The 21,326-nt window shown below is 47.3% G+C and overlaps 1 protein-coding gene across 1 annotated transcript in view; it reads right to left on the reverse strand.

Annotated features, from left to right (window-relative positions):
- MUC3A (mucin 3A, cell surface associated) overlaps positions 1-21,326 on the reverse strand; it is a 56,127-nt gene continuing 34,801 nt past the window's right edge. The window contains 2 exon segments of the mRNA XM_053655337.1: positions 1-67; positions 705-770. Coding sequence (XP_053511312.1) covers positions 1-67; positions 705-770 — 133 coding nt within the window.

Below are 21,326 nucleotides of genomic sequence, written 5' to 3' on the forward strand. Positions count from 1 at the left end.
CTAGCTCCCGTAGACCCTGCAGTAGAGGTGGAACTGCTTGTAGAAGGTGCTGAAGATAAAGTCGATTCTGTGGAGGTCAGTGGGGACGTGCTCATTGAAGTAAGTGTTCCAGATGTTGTGGTGTCTACAGTGGATATCACTGGGGTGCTGGTTTCACTGGTCATTGTTGAAACTGTGGTACTTTCTGTGAAGGGTGAACTATGAGTGGTGCTGTCAGCTGTGGTTGAGGATGGACCAGCTCCTGTAGACCCTACAGTAGAGGTGGAACTGCTTGTAGAAGGTGCTGAAGATAAAGTCGATTCTGTGGAGGTCAGTGGGGACGTGCTCATTGAAGTAAATGTTCCAGATGTTGTGGTGTCTGCAGTGGATATCACTGGGGTGCTGGTTTCACTGGTCATTGTTGAAACTGTGGTACTTTCTGTGAAGGGTGAACTATGAGTGGTGCTGTCAGCTGTGGTTGAGGATGGACCAGCTCCTGTAGACCCTACAGTAGAGGTGGAACTGCTTGTAGAAGGTGCTGAAGATAAAGTCGATTCTGTGGAGGTCAGTGGGGACGTGCTCATTGAAGTAAGTGTTCCAGATGTTGTGGTGTCTACAGTGGATATCACTGGGGTGCTGGTTTCACTGGTCATTGTTGAAACTGTGGTACTTTCTGTGAAGGGTGAACTATGAGTGGTGCTGTCAGCTAGTGGTTGAGGATGTACCTGCTCCCGTAGACCCTGCAGTAGAGGTGGAACTGCTTGTAGAAGGTGCTGAAGATAAAGTCGATTCTGTGGAGGTCAGTGGGGATGTGCTCATTGAAGTAAGTGTTCCAGATGTTGTGGTGTCTATAGTGGATGTCACTGGGGTGCTGGTTTCACTGGTCATTGTTGAAACTGTGGTACTTTCTGTGAAGGGTGAACTATGAGTGGTGCTGTCAGCTGTTGTTGAGGATGGACCAGCTCCTGTAGACCCTGCAGTAGAGGTGGAACTGCTTGTAGAAGGTGCTGAAGATAAAGTCGATTCTGTGGAGGTCAGTGGGGACGTGCTCATTGAAGTAAGTGTTCCAGATGTTGTGGTGTCTACAGTGGATATCACTGGGGTGCTGGTTTCACTGGTCATTGTTGAAACTGTGGTACTTTCTGTGAAGGGTGAACTATGAGTGGTGCTGTCAGCTGTGGTTGAGGATGGACCAGCTCCTGTAGACCCTACAGTAGAGGTGGAACTGCTTGTAGAAGGTGCTGAAGATAAAGTCGATTCTGTGGAGGTCCGTGGGGACGTGCTCATTGAAGTAAGTGTTCCAGATGTTGTGGTGTCTACAGTGGATATCACTGGGGTGCTGGTTTCACTGGTCATTGTTGAAACTGTGGTACTTTCTGTGAAGGGTGAACTATGAGTGGTGCTGTCAGCTGTTGTTGAGGATGGACCAGCTCCCGTAGACCCTGCAGTAGAGGTGGAACTGATTGTAGAAGGTGCTGAAGATAAAGTCAATTCTGTGGAGGTCAGTGGGGACGTGCTCATTGAAGTAAGTGTTCCAGATGTTGTGGTGTCTACAGTGGATATCACTGGGGTGCTGGTTTCACTGGTCATTGTTGAAACTGTGGTACTTTCTGTGAAGGGTGAACTATGAGTGGTGCTGTCAGCTGTTGTTGAGGATGGACCAGCTCCTGTAGACCCTGCAGTAGAGGTGGAACTGCTTGTAGAAGGTGCTGAAGATAAAGTCGATTCTGTGGAGGTCAGTGGGGACGTGCTCATTGAAGTAAGTGTTCCAGATGTTGTGGTGTCTGCAGTGGATATCACTGGGGTGCTGGTTTCACTGGTCATTGTTGAAACTGTGGTACTTTCTGTGAAGGGTGAACTATGAGTGGTGCTGTCAGCTGTGGTTGAGGATGGACCAGCTCCCGTAGACCCTACAGTAGAGGTGGAACTGCTTGTAGAAGGTGCTGAAGATAAAGTCGATTCTGTGGAGGTCAGTGGGGACGTGCTCATTGAAGTAAGTGTTCCAGATGTTGTGGTGTCTGTAGTGGATGTCACTGGGATGCTGGTTTCACTTGTCATTGTTGAAACTGAGCTACCTTCTCTGAAAGGTGAACTGTGAGTGGTGCTGTCAGCTGCCGTTGAGGACGTACCAGCTCCTGTAGACCCTGCAGTAGAGGTGGAACTGCTTGTAGAAGGTGCTGAAGATAAAGTCAATTCTGTGGAGGTCAGTACGGGGACGTGCTCATAGAAGTAAGTGTTCCAGATGTTGTGGTGTCTGCAGTGGATGTCACTGGGGTGCTGGTTTCACTTGTCATTGTTGAAACTGTGGTACCTTCTGTGAAGGGTGAACTATGAGTGGTGCTGTCAGCTGAGTGGTTGAGGATGTACCAGCTCCTGTAGACCCTACAGTAGAGGCGGAACTGCTTGTAGAAGGTGCTGAAGATACATAGTCGTCTGTGGAGGTCGTCAACGGGGAGTTGCTCACAGAAGTAAATGCTGGTGTTGCGGTGTCTGCAGTGGATATCACTGGGGTGCTGGTTTCACTTGTCATTGTTGAAACTGTGCTACCTTCTGTGAAAGGGGAACTGGGAGTGGTGCTGTCAGCTGCAGTAGTTGAGGATGTACCAGCTCCTGTAGACCCTCCATTAGAGGCTGAACTGCCTGTAGAAGGTGCTGAAGATAAAGTCGATTCTGTGGAGGTCAGTGGGGACGTGCTCATAGAAGTAAGTGTTCCAGATGTTGTGGTGTCTGCAGTGGATGTCACTGGGGTGCTGGTTTCACTTGTCATTGTTGAAACTGTGCTACCTTCTGTGAAGGGTGAACTATGAGTGGTGCTGTCAGATGTGGTTGAGGATGTACCAGCTCCTGTGGACCCTGCAGTAGAGGCAGAACTGCTTGTAGAAGGTGCTGAAGATAAAGTCGATTCTGTGGAGGTCGTGGGGACGTGCTCATAGAAGTAAATGTTCCTGGTGTTGTGGTGTCTGCAGTGGATGTAACTGGGGTGCTGGTTTCACTGGTCATTGTTGAAACTGTGGTACTTTCTGTGAAGGGTGAACTATGAGTGGTGCTGTCAGCTGTAGTTGAGGATGGACCAGCTTCTGTAGACCCTGCATTAGAGGCGGAACTGCTTATAGAAAGTTCTGAAGATAAAGCAGATTCTGTAGATGTCATCAGCTGGGAATTTCTCATAAGAGTACCTGTTGCTGATATCTTGGTGTCTGCAGTGGATTTCACTGAGGTGCTGGTTTCACTTGTCATTTTTGAACTTTTGCTACTTTCTTTGGAATTTGTACTGGGAGTGGTGTTGTCAGTGGTCACTGTTGAAGGTGTACCTGTTCCTGTAGATTCTCCAGTAGAGTTGGTAGGTCCTGTAGAAATTGTTGGAGATATATTAATCTCTGGATTGTTTGTGAGAAGGCTCTCACTTCCTGAAGGCCATTGTTTGTCTGCATTAGCTTCTTACTGGATTTCTCTCGTGCACTGGTTACATTAATTGCTGTTGATACTCTAGTAACTTTTTTTGAAATTGTACCAGGAGGGGTTTTAGTAACTGATATGAAGGTATATTCTGGTCAGCAGACCCTTCAGTAGAGTTGGCATTGTCATTACATAATGTTGTGAATGCACTGGGCCCTTAGTAGTAGTCTAATTTTTGGTGCTGGCATCAGCGTTTCATAGATAGTTCATCTTAAGAGTTGATGAATAAATGTTAGTGGTACTTTCAGTTCGATAATGTATGTGAGGTTATTTAGAATTAGTCCAAGTATGTTAACCCTTTTATTACAGCTTTTAATGATAAGCTATATATACTCTTTTTGCTTTACAGGAGTCATTGCTAGAAATCATATTTATAGTGGACTGTTGGCTAAAGGTATTTTCAGAGAAATATTCATGTCACAGTGCATTGTCTGAAATAAACTGAATGTAGTTGTTAGAGGCATTTCGTGTCTCATATCTTTTTTTTCCTAACCTGTTTTTAGTGATATTGAGCCTCAACCTTCTTCCATAGCCTGGCTCATTTCCCTTGACCTTTGAGGAATATTTATGAGACCCAAGTATCCAAGCAGTCATGGCCTGTAAAATCAGGTTTCTCTGCCAGCCTACTGAAGATTATTCCAATTTTTTACATGAAGGGGCCTCCTTTGATCTACTTCCTAGGCTACTGTGTTTCACCTGCTTTATTGCTCTGTTGGCTCTGGGGGTCCTAGTCATCTTCCTGGAATATACACCCTCCTCTATTCTAAACAGTCTTGCCCTCGCTGACATCTGAGAGAAAGGGAAGTTAGTCTGCTGGAGCTCTAACCCTGATTCCCAATCTGAGGATCCTTTATTCCCTCAAGACTTCTGTGAGTTCCCCCACCCTCCTCTGGAAAGGGCCCTGGTACCTCAACTACCTCCTTGTGTTACAGTCTAGAAATCAGGCATCAGGACCTAGTCCACACAGAGGTAAAGCAAAAAAATTGGGGCTAGGGGATGAGGTTTCACAAGTCCTTGAGGAGGCCAGGACAATGTCACATGGTGAGGTATTAGACAGGGAACTCCTGCCCAATTCAGGAGTCAGACTTCGAGAAAGTAAGTGTTTACTTGTGGCTACCTCCTTCCCAATGGAATGTGAGCACAGCTGATGGATGCTGGTTCCAGGCTTCTCCCATAAAGCTTCCCTCATGGTCCCAATTGCTCTGCCTGTCGGAAGCAGATGGTGAGAAGGCCCAAGAGAATAGTGAGCCTCAGGAGAAGAAATATAAGTCCCTGAATCAGCACATGAAGGAAAGCTACCTGCCAACCAGGAACATCTCTCTTGTATTGTTGTATGAGCAAGAAGACAATTCTATTGTGGTGGAGCTATTACACATTTGGGCACATTTGTTACAGCAGATACAAAAATATCCTAACTAGTAGAGTGAAGAGCTAAAACAGACACAATTACTCTCATCATCTTAAAAAATTCAAACCATAGTATTAATATTTTTTATTAAACCAACCTGTAGTTTCAACTGAAAATATATAATTGAGTGATGGATTTATATCTGTTATTTTACATTGAAATCTTACTGGGGTTGTAGATAGTATTTGAATGTTTAAGAGAACTTAAGATTCACCATAAATAGTTAATTTATTAGGTGTGTAAAATTACTTTAGTTTTGGGGAAGTTTTAAAATAAATACATTTAATGCATTAGAGTTATGAAGCTTCTTGTGTGCTTAGAAAGGTTTTGTTTATTAACCAAACACTTGAAATCTTTAAACAAAAAATGTAATGTGTTAATTTTATAAATGCAACTTCAAATGTTTAAAGGAATGTAGTTAGCTAAGTATGTAAAATAGATTAAACACTAAGAAAGATCCTCATCAAAGCTTTTGGATTTCACTTCAGGTCAAGATGGAGTAATGAGGGTTGGATTAACCTCCTACCTAAAACAACACCCAGCCCCCAAACAACCATGTAACCATACAAAGTATATGAAACAATGATTTTCAATACACTAGATGTCAGGCAACAAAGGGTAGCGGTTCTCAAGAAACGGGAAACGGACAGGGTGAGCCCTGCAATTGCCCTAGCTTATTGGCTTAAGAACAGATTCCAGACTTCTGCCAAGATGGAGGAGTAGGTGGAAGCACTGCACCTCCTCACACAACCAAGTTTTAAAACAACAAAGTTTCAGCAACAAAAACGCAGCCAAACCACAGAAAATTGAACTATCCGGAAGTCTGACAACAACGAACCCATCAGCCAAACTGGTAAGAGGGGCAGAGCCAGCAGCAGAGGGGGTCAGGCAGGAAAGATCCACCAGACCGACCCGGGCTTGCAACCCAGGCACACCGGCAGCTGTGGGCGAATCCCAGGTGTGGAGTAGTGGGCGGACTCACTGAGGGCCCAAGGTGGTGGACTCGCCAAGGGCTGACCACAGTCACACATTCGCGCGCAGATAAACCAGTGAAGGAGTGAGCGGCGAGAGACCATGCAGGTCCCAGTGGCAGGAAGCAGCAGAGGGGACCACCATTGTCCCTCTCTGACCACACCCCCATGTACAGCGTCACAAACCAGCAACCTGAGTGGCCTCTCTCTGACCCACCCCCACATTCCTCATCACAAACCAGTGACCTGGGTGAACATCTAAGGCTCCGCTCCTTATATGTAACAGGCACGAACAGATCAAAGCATGGCTCAGGAACAACTCAGAGCCCCAGAGCCAATAAATCTAAGCAATGAAGAAATAGCCAAACTTTCAGATGCACAGTTCAAAACACTGGTGATCAGGATGCTCACAGAACTGGTTGATTTTAGTCACAAATTAGAGGAACATATGAAGGCTAAACTAATTGAAATTAATGGAAATGCATAGGAAACCAATAGTAATGGAAAGGAAACTGGGACTCAAATCAAAGGAGTGGACCAGAAAGAGGAAAAAAATGACCAAACAGAAAAGAATGAAGAAACAAAACGAAGAATTCAAAAAAATGAAGAGAGGCTTAGAAACCTTCAGGACATCTTTAAACGTTCCAACATCTGAATTATAGGAGTACCAGAAGGGGAAGAGAAACAGCCATGAGTGGAAAACTTATTTGAACAAATAATAAAGGAGAATTCCCCCAATCTGGCAAAGGAAATAGACTTCCAGGAAATCCAGCAAGCTCAGAGAGTCTGAAAGAAGTTGGACCAAAGAAGGAACACACCAAGACACATCATAATTACATTAGCCAAGATTAAAATGAAGGAGAGAATTCTAGAAGCAGCAAGAGATAAGGGGACAGTCACCTACAAAGGAGTTCCCATCAGACTGTCAGTGGATTTCCCAAAAGAGACCTTATAGGCAAGAAGGGGCTGGAAAGAAGTATTCCAAGTCATGAAATTCAAGGATTTACATCCAAGATTACTCTATCCAGCAAAGCTTTCATTTAGAATGGAAGGGCAGATAAAGTGCTTCTCAGATAAGATCAAGTTCAAGGAGTTCATCATCACCAAGCCCTTATTACATGAAATGTTAAAAGGACTTACCTAAGAAAAAGAAAATAAAAAAGATGAACAGTGAAAGGTCAGCAAATTCACAGTTATTAAGAACCACACCTAAAACAGAAGCAAACTAAGAGGACAGCTAGATCAGGAGCAGAACATAGAAATGAAGATGACATGGAGGGCTAGCAACAGGGGAGTGGGAGGAGGAGAAGGGGGGAGAAGGTACAAAAATAAGTAGCATAGATGGTAGGTAGAAAATAGATAGGGGGAGGGCAAGATTAGTATGGGAAATATAGAATCTAAAGGACTTGAGACACGTGGTCATAAACTAAAGGGGGGAATGGTGGGGGAGGAGTGTGCAGGGTAGAGGGGAATGAAGGGGGGAAATAGAACAACTGCAATGGCATAATCAATAAAATATATTTAAAAAAAATAAAGAACAGATTCCAGGCAGCAGTGCAGGGAAAGAGAACCCTGGTAGATCCTAGCAGGTTTCCTGACTTGGGGAGATGTGGACAAGAGTCTTAGGAGACCAGGCAGCTTGAGTTCATAAGACAGAGTTACTGGAGAGGAAAGAGCAATGCATGGTACCGATAAAGGTTGCTTATGAAGAAACTATCCAAGTTCAAGGAAATACCACTAGAAAAGATTAGAAGGAACAGAAATTGGCATTCACATAGGGATGAAAACAATGCTGTTCCCACTAGTCAAACTGGAAAAACTCATAATTCACAGAGTGCTGGGTAGAGTATTCAGTAAGATCATACTTCAGTAAAGGAAAATATAGCCCTAGCTTGAGATTTCTCAGAACCTACCTAAAAATTGTTTTGAAAAACAAGAAAAGGAGGAGGAAATGAAGAGGAGGAGGAAGAAGAAGAGGAAGGAGAAATGGGTTTGATTTTTGAATAATTGGTGCACACATGGTACAAAACTTGAAAGGTACAAAAGACAGCCTGAAAAATGTCTTTCTCCTGCCTTTTCTCATTTCCTTCCTCAAAATCAGCTACTATAAAATGGTTTCCTGTGAGGCTTTTTAAGGATTTATATATATCCTTAAAAAGCCCATATTGTTCTATACCATATACATTGTCTTATGTCTTGCTTTTCTTCACTTACTTTCTTGAATGTCAGTAACATATTAAGCTGCCTCCTTCTTTTTAGTGACTGCACAGAGTTCCATGGAATAAATGTACTGTAATTTATTTAATCAGTCTCCTGGGATGAATATTTGGGCTGTGACGTAGGCAAAATTTTGACCCCCATGATCGGTACTCCCTGGTGTTACTTCCAAGAATATGTTGCATCAAAAGGAATTTTGTAGGTATAATTAAAGTTAATAATCAAAGTGGTGAAATTAACCTGGATTATCAAAGCGGGCTCAGTGTTTTCTCATGAGCACTTGAAAGAAGGAGGCAGGATCAGAAGAGAAATCTGAAGCATGAGGACACACCATTACTGGCTTTTTAGAGGAAGGGGACCTTGTGGCAAACTTGATCTTGCCAACAACCTGAATGAGTTTGGAAGAGGATTCCTCCACAGAGCAGCCCCCAGCCTGGTGAGATCCTAGGCAGAGAACCCAGCTGAACCATATCTGTATCCCAACTTCCGGCTCACGAAACTGTGAGATAATCCAAGGGTGTTGTTTTATGTGACTAATTTATTGAATTTTGTCATGACAACAACAGAAAATATGAATGTCCTCGTGGACGCGACTTTATACAAGTGTGCGAGTATATTGATGGGATAAATTCTTAAACATGGAAGTGGCTAGGTGAAAGAGCAGAAGCATTGAACACTGTGTTACTTCCTTCTAAGTGGCATTCTGTGGAATTGTGCTAGTTACACTCCCTCCAGCCAGCTGTATCAGTGCCTAGTTTCTGCACTCTCAGCAACCAATATGTTTTTTGATTTGGGGCAATTATTATGGGTTAAACTGTGTACCCCCCAAAAAAAACATATTAAAATTATAATCCCTACTTCCTCCTAATGTGACCCTATTTGAAGACAGGTTTTTAGAGAGGCGATCAAGTTAAGGTGAGGCCATTAGGGTGGGTGCTAACCCAACATGACTGGTATCCTTAGAAAAATAGAAAATTTGGACACAGAGAGTGAAGACAGTGTGAAGACATACATGGAGAAGACAGCCATGTGACTACAGGGGTTCTCTGTAAGCCACAGAACCCCAAGAATGACCCAAAAAACACCAGGAAGCCGAAGAAGTGAGGAAGAATCCAACCTAGAGCCGCCAGACTGAACATGGTCTTGCTGACACCTTGATTTCAGACTTCTGGTCTCAAGAACTGTGGTCAATAATCTCTGCTGTCTTAAGTCACAACATGTGTGGTACTTGCTACAGCAGCCCTAGAAAACTAATGGGTTCCAGTTTGGAATGGTTTGAGGATAATCCAATAGAAGTGATATCATATAAAAAGGGGAAGTTTGGACACTGACATGTGCACAGAGAGAACCACATGTGAAGACAAAGGCAGGGATGCGTGATGTGTCTACAAGCCAGGGAATGCCAAGATTTCCAGCAAATCACCAGAAGCCATAGGAGAAGTCCGGAACCCATCCATCCCTGCTACCTTCAGAAGGAGCACAGCCTTGTTGACACCTAGTTTTGGACTTCTGGCCTCCAGAACCATGAAATAAAAACTTTCTGTTGTCCTAAGCCACCCAGGTTGTGCTAATTTGTTATGGCATCTCTAAGGAAAAAATGTACTCCTTTTTTGGTCGCCCATGGTTGCAGGGGTGGGTTTGGGGGGCGAAGGTAGCAGAGACACCCAGGAAGAATCCTCAAAGGAGGCAGACCTTGTAGATGGAGTGGGGTTAGAGGTGGGGAAATGTTGTGGACTGCTATGCCTGGTTTCAGGAACTGTAACTCTACCACCTATGGCTAAGGATGAGTGAGGGACCTCTGGAATGGGAGCCACAGGAGACAAAGCTTGTCTCTGGTAGCAAATGCTGCCTCAGTTTTCTCTCCCTGCCCCCAAAGCTTGGTCTTTATTGTTGATGGGTACATCTCCTCACAGCGGGTAGCAACCTAAGCCAGACATGATCACTTGGGAGGCCATGATGGAAGGACTCAGGGGGCTGCAACAAAGAGTGAGCAATAGACCCATGCCCCCCTGGCTATGTGACATAGCCCGAGTCCCCATGTCCTCTGGGAGAAGCCAAGCCCTTCCTGGCTCTAATTTCCTTAAGCCTAAATAACTGATGGGGAGGGGTTCAGCTCCTTGCCTTACCAGAGTGGATCCCGGGGGAAAATTCTGGCATCACAAAGAATTCCTGATAAACCTGTGAAATCTGCTCTGCTAAGAGCGCTTTCATTCCTATGATAAGGGTCTGTGCAGGAAATGAGTATGTCTCCCAAAGTTTATGCAACCCCCCTTCCTGACAGACTCTGACTCAGACTAAGCCCTCAGATTTCTTTGAAATGTTATCTACTGTTTGATCCTTGCTGCCCCGTATTCTTGTGTATTACAACCCAATAAAAGCCCCTGGAGGAAGGGGCTCGAGGCCCTTCCATTTTGAGGGATCAGCCACCTCTCCTCCCCAAGCAGATCATGTCTTATTTACTTTCATCTGTGCTGGACAGGTGGACCTGCAGGAAAAGTCGCCCCCACAGGGAAATGGAAAGGGTAATCACTTAAGTGTATGCTCCTTAGGCTTTCTCAGGAGGAGGACAAAAGTAGAATGGTGGTGGAAACAAGAGGTGGGTAAAAGACCCCAGGACAGGTGTGGACAGGGCAGGGTAGAAAGGTAGAAAGACACATTAAAGACAAGTGAGTAAATATCCACATCTTGGTCCCATTCCTACTAGGTATGGAAGGTGAGAGAATGCTTCCCAAGGCTGAATGGCACTGGGCTGGGTGGACAGGACACTGTATTTTGCTGGTGTGCATATAACCAGTGTGTACTAGATAAAGGAAGGTTAGGAAGTGGTGAGAGGATGTGTTATCCAGGAAAAGCCAGGTGGAGGCCAATAGGAGGCCCATGCCTTATCCTGGCATCCCCTGCCCAGTAGTCAGTGGAAGGATGTGGTTCTGGGTCCACAGGGAGGGGACATGGGTGAGTCAGATGCCACTCAAAGCTGGCCAGGGCTCTGTAGGCAAGCCAATGCCAGGCCCAGTGGTGGGAACACAGAATCCTGAAGAGTAGGCCAGAGAATCTGAAAGACTCCATTTCACAAAGCAGGGACTGAGGCTAGAGACACAATGAGCCAAAGTATGGAATGTGGGGAAGAGGCCAAGGGGTGGGCGGGGGCATTGAGGAAGAAGGAGGAGAAAGAAGGCCAAGAGAGGGGGAGGGAAGGGGAAAGGAGGGCCAGAGAGGGAAAGAAAAAACAGGGGGAAAGGAGAGGGCAGAAGGGTGGAGAGATGAAAAGCAGGGAGCCAGAAAGATCTTCCCTGACTAAAACAACATTAAAGTGACTACAAGTTTGGAAGGTCTAGAAAAGGCGTCAGGAAGAGGGTGTCTTTCTTTTTTTTAAGATTTTATTTACTTATTTGTTTGTTTATTTTAGAGAGAGAGAGGAAGGGAATATGAAAGAGAGGGAGAGAAACATCAATATGTGAGAGAAACAGCAATGTGATTGGTTGTCTCTTGTACATGCCCCAACTGAGGAACCTGACCCACAACCCAGGTGTGTGCCTGACCGGGAATCGAAACAGCAAACTTTCACTTTGCAGGATGATGCCCAACAGAGCCACACCAGCCAGGCATGGCTGTCATTCTTAATACTAATAAGATAGTAGCTCCAGGTAATGCCACACTGGGGATCTTTTGCCAAGTGATGGCCTTTAGAACAAGCCAAGACACTGCCCCATCCTTATGCAGCCTCCATCCCCGTGCCTCCCCATCCTCTTCATTCCCTTGGTCAGCGCTCAGGTTGGCATTCAGAGAAGGCCCTGCCTCTTGTGCTTAGTTTTGGGCCAAGGAGGATACAGTTTCCAGGATTATGCTCAGGTATACTTTCTCCCCCTCCCCCATCTTATTTTCTCCTTGGAAAAGAGCTGACCATGCTCTGGGGCCAGGAGACGAGGAGGTCCCACTGCTCCTAGAGCTGAGGGCAGGACAAAGTCCAGGACATGGTAATTTGAGTGACAATCACAGGACCTGGTATGAGGCCTTGACCTTTGTCTCCAAACCCCCTTCCATCTGTGCTCAGGCCACCCTGAGATGACATTTCAAGTTGCTGGGGGTCCTGAGGCCCATGGTTTGGTTTCTGCCTTGGTTTACCTCCCTCTTTCTCTGGGTGGATAGAGGGGCAGAGGGAGTTCCTGGAAGGTCTGACAAGGACCCGCTGTCATCCTCTGCCAACCTGAGTGAGGTCCCCACAGTCATGGAGCCCAGAGCAGTTGAGTTGTAAGGACCCTAGAGGGCCCTTGTTCTTTATTGGGAGAAACAGGCCAATAATGAACTGAGTACCCTCATGGTGTAATAGCAGGTTCACAATAGGATTAGAACCTGGAGCTCCCAAAACCCTATCTTTTGCCCATTTGGCTATAGCAGTGGCCCCTCTCCTGGTTCTAGGACACTTGACAGGCTCGTGACATCCTTGAGACATGAAGAGGGTGGGGTGAGGGAGAAATGGCCAGGACAAGAGTTATATAAAGAGCAGAGATTTAAGACCTTTTTCTCATGTTATATAAAAAAGATAATGGGCATTTGGTGCAGGGATGGGAGCTGACAGGTACCCCTGTCTCCTCCTTGGGAAGGACACATTCACAAGGTAAGGACAGACCTTAACATCGGCTGAACATCTGTCATACGCCAGGGATTGTGCTGGGGGATTTCATCCAACCTCTAGTGCTAGCAAGTCAGTGTTCTCATTTTCTGGAGAGAAAGCTGAGGCTAAGAGAGGCTAACTTGAATAAGTTCCAAAGCCCTTGCTCTTCCCCCAAATCTCAATGGGAAGGGTAGAAGAGAAGACAAGGGGCTTGAGGCTGCACTCCAGGCAGAAAGCCCCCACCTGTGCCCTCAGGAAGCAGCCATCCTTAGGGCTTTGGCAGATCTCAGAGATTCTGGTGGGGCTGGAGCTGTGAGGGGCAGGTGCTGGGGGGTCACTCACCTCCATCAATAGTACCAAGGTGAGACAGGAGCAGGAGGGCAAGGGGCAGCAGGCAGGCTGTCATTGTCACCAATCTTGACATCGGAGCTCAGAGGGTAGCGCACCTGTCCTCTGCTGTCTTAGAAATAAGCGAACTAAAGATCAGCCAAGGAACCTTAGAAATAAATGGGCCCTAGAGCCCTTTGATCCTGAGACACTAGAGATCTGAGAAACAGGGAATATCTGAGTCAGTCTGGGAGTTTGACACATGACAGGCCAAAGGTCAGAGAAGGGGGAGCACCTCCCTGTGTAGGCAACATATGGACACACCCCAACAGAAAGGCAGGCATCTGGGTCTGAAGCAACCTGGGAGAACTGAGGAGGCCCCTGAAGGGAGGTGAGGGGTGGATGAGAGGGGACTGGACCTGAGCCTGAAGAAGAAAGGTGGCCTGTGTTTGACTCCATCCCCTCTGCCAAGCCTTCTTTGCTGCTCCTGTGGGTAACCCTCCCTAGCCCCCAGGACACAGAGTGCTGGTCATGGCCACACCATCCTGGGATGACTGAGAGTTTGGGGTCTGTTATCCTAGGGAGGTATAGGTTCACTGTGGACATGGGCCCCATGGCCATCTGGAATGACCTGGGCACCCCCTCAAGGTCAGCAGAACTAAGTGCTCACTCCTTTGCTCTCACTCCTGACTCCCTGAGTGCTCCCTTCTTTTACCAGAACCTGACTGTAGCTTCACCTGCCACAGGGACCCCAAGCAGAGGTGAGCCTGGTCCTGCCCAGCCTGGAGAAAGTGAGGGGCTCTGTATTCCATATGTCAGCACAAGAAGGGGATAAAAGCACCCCACGTCTGGACTCGGCACCCGACCCTGGGAGGGGCGCTCTCCCCTGGCAGAGCGCCTTTCCAGAGGCCACCGCAGGAGAGGAAGGAACACACCACACTCTGCTCTTTAGACTTTTTTTATTGGTAGGGAAATTCCAAAGTGAGGAGTCACTGTAGATAGAACAAACAAGGATTCAGTGGTGTCTGGGCAACCTTGGGACTCCTGTGAGCTGAGAGGGGCTCACAGTAGGGGTCAGGGCCCAGCCTGTCGGCTCTGAGCTCACCGCCTTGTGTGAGGGTTGGGAGTCCTTGCCCCACTCACTGATCAGCTGTCACCTCACTGGGCCTCTAAAGGTGCAGCTGGAGGGTCAGTGAGAGGAGGTGAGGCCAGAGGACCGCTTCTGGAACAAATGTGCCCTACCCTTCTCTGGAAGCCTCAGGGTGGCAGGGGGCAGGAGTGGGGAAATGGGAGCAGCTCCTAGCTGTGGTGGGGTCCACATTCTTTAGGGAGGGCCAGAAGTGGCTATGGGTGGTTTTAAGGCTGAATTTGTTCTTCAAATTCTGATCTGTGTGGAGAATGACTGGGGTGAGAGTGGGTTGGAAGAGGCTGGAGAGACACAGAGGGGAGATTTTTATCTAGTGAAAGAAAGAGTCCTCCCCTGATTGGTGTGGCTCATTTGGTTGGGCATCATTCTGAAAAACAGAAGGTCACTAGTTCGATTCCCAGTAGGGATACATGCCTGGGTTACAGGTCCCCAGTCGAGAGGCAACTGATCTGTTTCTCTCTCACATCAATGTTTCTTTCTCTCTCTCCCTTTCTCCCTCCCTTACTATCTCTCTAAAAATAAGTAAATAAAATCTGTGAAAAAAGAAATAGTCCAAATCTGCCCTAAACTGCATAGCCCATGGCCCATCTATCCTTCTACCCTTGTAGCTTATCTGTGAGGTGGGTCTTGATAACTCTGGAGCCTGGGGAGTTGTCCCAGGGTGATGCAGGAACAGAGGGAACCAGAGCAGCAGCACCTGATATGTCTTGAGGTCAGAAGTCATGGCCATAATGAGTGTGGGCACAGGAGTGACTGGGGTCAGAGTGCAGTGGGGGGAAGGGACTGCTCAGGGTCACCAGTACACACTCAGTGATGGTAATATGCAGGCAGAAACCAGCTGTGCCCTGAATCTACTCATTCAAGTTGCCATGGGTTCAGCACCCACTTCCCCAGTCTTTTAGGTAACTTCCTCCTCTGCCACAGGCTGAAAGAACCCTCCCGACCACTCCTCTTGGCCTTCTTCAACTCATCTCCAGGGCCCTGTATGTGCCTCCCTCCCTTCCCATGCCCACATTCTGCCCACCTCATCCTCTGTCAGCCCCAGTCAGACCTCACTCAGCATGCACCCCCTGCTGCTTCTCCCTCTTGTTCCTGCCTAAGGCAGTGGACCCCCACACCCCACAACCAGGCTTTCTCCTTCCCCAAACCTGTAAGCAACAAGCCCTGCCCCTCTCACTGGGATCTGAACTCTTTCATCTGCTGTTCACTCTTCCCGGTCCTCACTGCCTTTGCTCAGCTTCATTGTCCCTTGTTTGTATTACTGGGAAGCCGCTCCCTTAGTCTTCCCACTTTAGTGCTGTCTCCTTAAATGCACCTGAGTAAACTGCTCAAAATGCACATCTTCCTTTAATTCCTGCAATAGGTATTCTAACTGTGGCCCACGAAGCCCTCCATGACCTGGTTCTGCAAACCTCATGTCCACGGACCTGCCTACAGTCTCAGTGCAGGCCACACTCTTTCTCACCTCCATGCCTTTTTTAAAGCAGTACCCCCTGCCTGGAACACCCTGTCCCTTCTCACTGTGGTAAGGCCTTGCTCCTCACTGGAAGCAGGCAGCACACAGCTTAAACACCAGCTCATAGGTAGCAATGCTCTAAGTCCTCAGTGAATCAGAGGTTCAGGCAGCACCCTCTGCCCAGACTGGGTCAGGCAGACTTCTGGACATAATCCTATCATCCCTTGCACTGTGTATGTCTGCTGCCCTCACTTGGGGTATTCTCTGGGAGCAGGAACCAGCCCCCAGCCCTCCCTCCTTCCCCTCCATAGTGTTTTCAGAACTGGGGAGGCAGGACTTGCTCAGAGGTGGGAATTGGGGTGGACAGCCATGACATGATAGTTTTCCACAGCATCTGGGCCTGGGGCTGCTAGGGACTCTGGGAGCCAGAGAAGGCTGAATACACAGAGAGGCAATGTCTGAACCTGATCTTGGAAACAGAGCGGGATTGGGGGTGCAGAGACTTGGGCGAGGGGAACCTTTCAGACAATGGTGCAGTAGCTGAAAGGCGTGGAAGAAGGAAATGGTGGGGGGAGACTGCACACCAGCTGGAGGGGCTGAGAAAAGACTGGAGGTCATTAGGGGCTGCTCGTGGGAGCTCCAGGTCAGGATGCTGTACAGCAGCTGGATGTCAAAGCCAATGTGGGACGAGCTGGCAGGACAAATGTTACCCACAACCACACCAGTTCTGGCTGAGATGACTTCCCAGCTTTTAACCCTCCAGCTTTGCTCACCCCACTTTGCCCCAGATGAGAGGTACCTTCCCAGATGTCTATGTTCTTGAAACTGCCAAGGATGGCTTTTCTTTGCCACTCTTGAGCACATTATACTCTTGTCTGCTAACAGAAACACTGTGAGCAGCTGCTGACAGAGAAGTGAAAGAGGGGGCTCAGGAGGCCCTGACTATCAGCTTCCAGAAGGGTCTGACTATGGCCAAGCCCTGAGTCAGGGAGAAGCTGTCCAAAACAAAAAGCTTGCCTGGGAACATCATCATGGCCTGCCCTGCCTCCACTCTTCTCAGTGGGCCTCAGTTTCCTGATCTGTGAGGTGGGGGCACAGGGCTAGTGTCAGAGTGGCTCCCTTTGCCAACTGCCAGCCTTCAAGGCTTGTGCTGAGTGGCATTTCATGGCAACTTTCTCAAATAAATCTTATTCATTTTGCAGCTGGGCCAAGTGACATCAGACAGCACATTCTCAGTGTCCTAGTGTGACCATTCCCAGCATTCCAGTGTCCTGGACTCTGTGGCAGCCAAGGTGATTACAAATGCCACATCATTTCATTACATTATCCAGTTTCAGTACATAAGTGTTAGTTTCCATTTCTCTGCCAAAGGGATACACCCTATTAGACCAGCAGGCTGCTCTGTGCTGCACCCAGAGGTGGGAGGGGCTGGACCCTGTCAGCCTTGGCTGACGTCCAGTTGCTGAGCTAAAAGAAGCAGAGCTGAGATATTTCAAATGTGGGCTCCTCATTAGACCCAGGCCCAGAAGCTCACCTGTGCAGTTTCTTCTGGAATCAGCCAGAGAAGACAGTCAGACCAACCACCATGACCACCAGTAGTACCAGCACGGCCCCCGCACTCCTGCATACTAGGCTTTTGCTGGCACTCAGTTCACAGGCTTCTGCCCAGTACCAGTGTGTGCTTGAGGTTGGATATCTGGGGACACACCTGCAAGCTCAGGCTAGCCCACCAACATCTTTCACATCCCAAAAGAAAAAATCCATTTCTTTTAGGATGTGAAAAAGAAAAGGAAAAGAAAAAAATCAATTTCTAAGTCCAGGAAACCAACTCTCACTTTGAAAACAAGTGCTGGGTAGCCTCCCTGACTCCCCAAGGCTAAGTGGCAGTGAGGGGATGGTGGGAACCGAGGAGTGCAAAGCAGGAATTCAGAATCTGAGAGTGATGGGTGCCTCCTCCCATCTAATCTCTAAGTAGCTGGCACCATGACAAGCCTCTTATGTTATGGTTTTTGTACTTTAGTTTATAGTCTCCTGAACTTCTTGCTTGATGTAATAATAGGTCCGTGGCTGGGATAACAAAAGAATGAATGATAGATATAGACATATATATAGACTTGGAAATAACTAAAAACCTTCTCAGAAAAGAACTTGCTCAGTCCTAGGATGCTCAGGTCTGTAATCTGTGCTTCCCCCTCTCTCTGGTGGGGCTGGGAGTCTCAGGTAGCAATAAAAAGGATGCAGGGGATGGGTGAGGTGGTGCCTTTTGAGCCCTGCCCACCCCCATCTCGCCCTCTCAGGTGACTGTGGGCAAGGGTGTGGCTCTACCAGCCAAGAGGGTGGGCACAGGGCTAAGAGGGGCTGGACACTCGCAGGCACCAGAGGCCACTTCTCTGCAGCTGGCACTTGTCCTGGTGACAGTTAAGTTTCTATTTCATCCACAGGTGCAGTCAATCACTCAGGCCAGCTTCCCATTCACCTCATCCATATAGTAGATGTAGGCATAGTCTTTCACTGACTTCTGAGTGCATTGTTCTGGGGGTGAGGGGTAGACAGCAAAAGTCAGCCTCATTAACATGGCCATAGCCCCCATGTTTACTGCCCACACTATGCCCTCCCCACACCCACTACTCCAAAGCCCAGCTTCAAAGTCTCATTCATAGTGGTGAGCTCCTCATCAAAGCACAGGATTGAGGAGTCTGCCAAGAGTGGCAGAAAAAAGCAAAACAGAGATGCTGCCCTCTGCCCCCTGGGGTAGCCAGCCTCCTCTTTCTTTTCTACTATGCCCTCCATGCTGTAACAAGACTACTAGGGTTTTGGCCCAACCCTAGATGCAGCTGGGCCTGTGAGCAAACTCAAATGGGGACATCAAGGCTGTTGACAACCTCATTATGGGACAGGGAGAGGCTGCTGGGAACACTATAGAGTCTGGGAAGGCACCTGGGCCTGGCTCCTAGATGCCTTTAGGGATCTGAAGTTCCAGAAGAGAGGAGAGATAGGGGATGAAGCAGGTGATGAGGCTGAGACCTCCCCAAGGGATCCCCTCTCATCCTTTCCCCACCAACGATGCCAAAGGGAAAAGCTGGGCCTACCTTTGCACTCTTCAGAATTACTGGATAGCTTCTTGGTCTCATTCATAAATCTTGGCGTTTACAATCTTAGTGATGTTTGCAAACAGTTCCTGAAACTCTGAAGTGTAAAATGTCTTCCAGGACATCAGAGTGGGCACTTATGAAGTGTTCTCTAAGACAATGCCAGGTTTCACCATGACACTGCCATGGCTAGAACCAGGAGCTGGTGGTTCATCAGTCATCCCATATTTCCCAGAAAGAGAGGCCCAAGAAGCAAGAGGGGTGGAGAGAGACAATCAGTCTTATGACTCAAAGGCAGGACAAACTGAAGACTCTTCCCTCCAGCAGTTAATAACCTAGAGGAAGCCTGTAGAGCAAAACGATCTAAGATCCCAAAATATCAGTGATCACAGGAAATGCCAACAGGCCAAATTCATTCCTAAAACTGGAAGCTCCTGGGCAAAGATGTGGAGAAATTGAACCCTTGTGCACTATTGCTGAGAATGTAAAATGGTGTAGCTGCTACAAAAACCAGTATGAGGGACTCTCAAAAAATTAAGAATAGATCTATTGTATAACCTAGCTATTCCACCTCTGGATATTTACTGAAAAGAATTGAAAGCAAGCACTCAAAGAGATATCTGTACAACTACGTTCAGAACAACATTACTTGCAGTAGCTAAAACATGGAAGCAACACAAGTGTCCACTGATGGATACCCGGATAAGTAAAATGTGGTCTGTATGCATAGGTCTACAAGTATGTTATTCAGCCTTAAAAAGGAAGGAAATTCTGACACCTGCTCCAACATGGATAAACCTTGAGGAAATTATGCTAAATGAAGTAAGCCAGTCAGTCACAAAAGGACAAATACGCTATGAGTATTTATGTGAATACTAATGTGAGGTACCTAGAGTAGTCAAATTTATGGAAAGAAAAAGTGGAGAGAAGGTTGCCAGAGATGGGGTGAGGGGGAATATGTAGCTCATATTTCTGGCATACAGAGTTCCAGTTTGGAAAGATGGAGCATCCTGAAGACAGAAGGTGCCAGTGGCTGCCGAGCAATGCCTGGTGCCACCACGTATTTAGTGCCACTGAGCTATAAACTTAAAGTGGTTAATGGCAAATTTTATGTTATGGGTGTTTTACCACAAAAAAAATATTTTAAATTACAAAATTAAAAATAGAGGCTCTTGAATTATGTTTTGAAAACCAAATAAATGAGCTTATGGAAATGAAGAAACATGAAGTCACTTTAGAAACATAGGATTCCAACATAGAAGCTTCTTGTTAGGTGGCCAGCAATGCTGCTAAGGGAAGAGATCTTGAGACAAGATCGGCCATGGCTCACAGGCACTGTGACAGACAAGTCAGGGGCAGGACCCAGGAGGACTTGAATCAAAAATATCCTGGGCCAAAACAGAGATGGAGACAATAGTGCTAACAGTGCCAAAGTGGGAGGAGAGGGGAGAGTTGGAGGACCCTGAGCCATGAAACCCAGGGCTCTTGACAGTGTGAATCTCTCTTCTTCCTGAAACCTTTTCCTCCCCCAGCTGCTGGGACATGACAACCTCAGGGAACCCTTCCAACCCTTTTTCTGCTTCTTTCTGCTCTCCTTAGGGAGATCTCTTTCTCATACCTTTCCCTTAGGTGCTGGTGCTCCCTGTGCTTCTTTCCTGGGATATTGCCACTTCTGTGCTGGGGCCATCTGTGGGCCATCTGATCTACTCCCAGGGCTTCCAGGGATGCAAACACTGGTGTTTCCACTCAAACTCTTCCTATCACATGTTTGACTGCTGGCTGCTGCATCACCCAATCCCTCTGCATAGCTGGACCCTGGCACCTAAAACCTGACATGGCCTACACCAAATTTACCATCTTCTTCCATCCTACTCTTCCTTATGTTTCTCACCTCAGCAAAGGGACAGCATACTTTCAGCACCCCAGAAATCTGGTTTCATTTATCCTTCTCCCACCCATCAAATCCTTATGATCTGCTGGTCCTGCCCTGTAAAAACCCTTCATACCAGACTACTTTTTTTCTGCATTGACATACGTCTGGTCCAGGCCACCATCATGTCATCCCTCCACCATTCTCATTCCAGCAGCCAGGCTGTAGTCTGCAGTGCAAATCAAATACTATCCCACATGGGCCATAACTGCTGATTCTTGAAGTCTAAATAACTTGGTAGGGGTCATCTTTCCAACCACCTCTCCCACCATGACTCCTTTGCCCTCAGGCAGCCAGTTTTTCATATTCCTGGAATCTGCTCCCCTCTCTCTCTCACCTCTGGGCTCCTCATCATTGCTTCTCCAGCTGTAACAGCCTCCCCCTCCTTACCCTCTACCTGGCCTATTCCTCCTCCTCTTTCAAACCTAGTTGTCACTTCTTCCAGGAAGATTTCCCTCCACCTCACCAAGCTTGCCTCCAGGACCTCTCCAATTGCACCTTGGGTGTCCCTTACCATAACTCTAACCAGGTTGCACAGCCTCTTTGCTGTCTGTGTTCTGCCACTCTAAGCTTCATGAAGACCAGGACCACTATGTTCCCAGCACCAAGAACAGAGTAAATTTTCAATACAAGTTTGTTGACTAGATGAATGATGAATGAATGAATGAATAGTCTCAGAGACCTCAGGTGTTGCCTCAGGACTGGGGCCCCTCTGGTCCAGCCAGGTACTGATA

This window comes from Artibeus jamaicensis, unplaced genomic scaffold, assembly GCF_021234435.1.
Source record: "Artibeus jamaicensis isolate MK-2021 breed Jamaican fruit bat unplaced genomic scaffold, CSHL_Jam_final contig_956, whole genome shotgun sequence".
Classification (NCBI taxonomy): domain Eukaryota; kingdom Metazoa; phylum Chordata; class Mammalia; order Chiroptera; family Phyllostomidae; genus Artibeus; species Artibeus jamaicensis.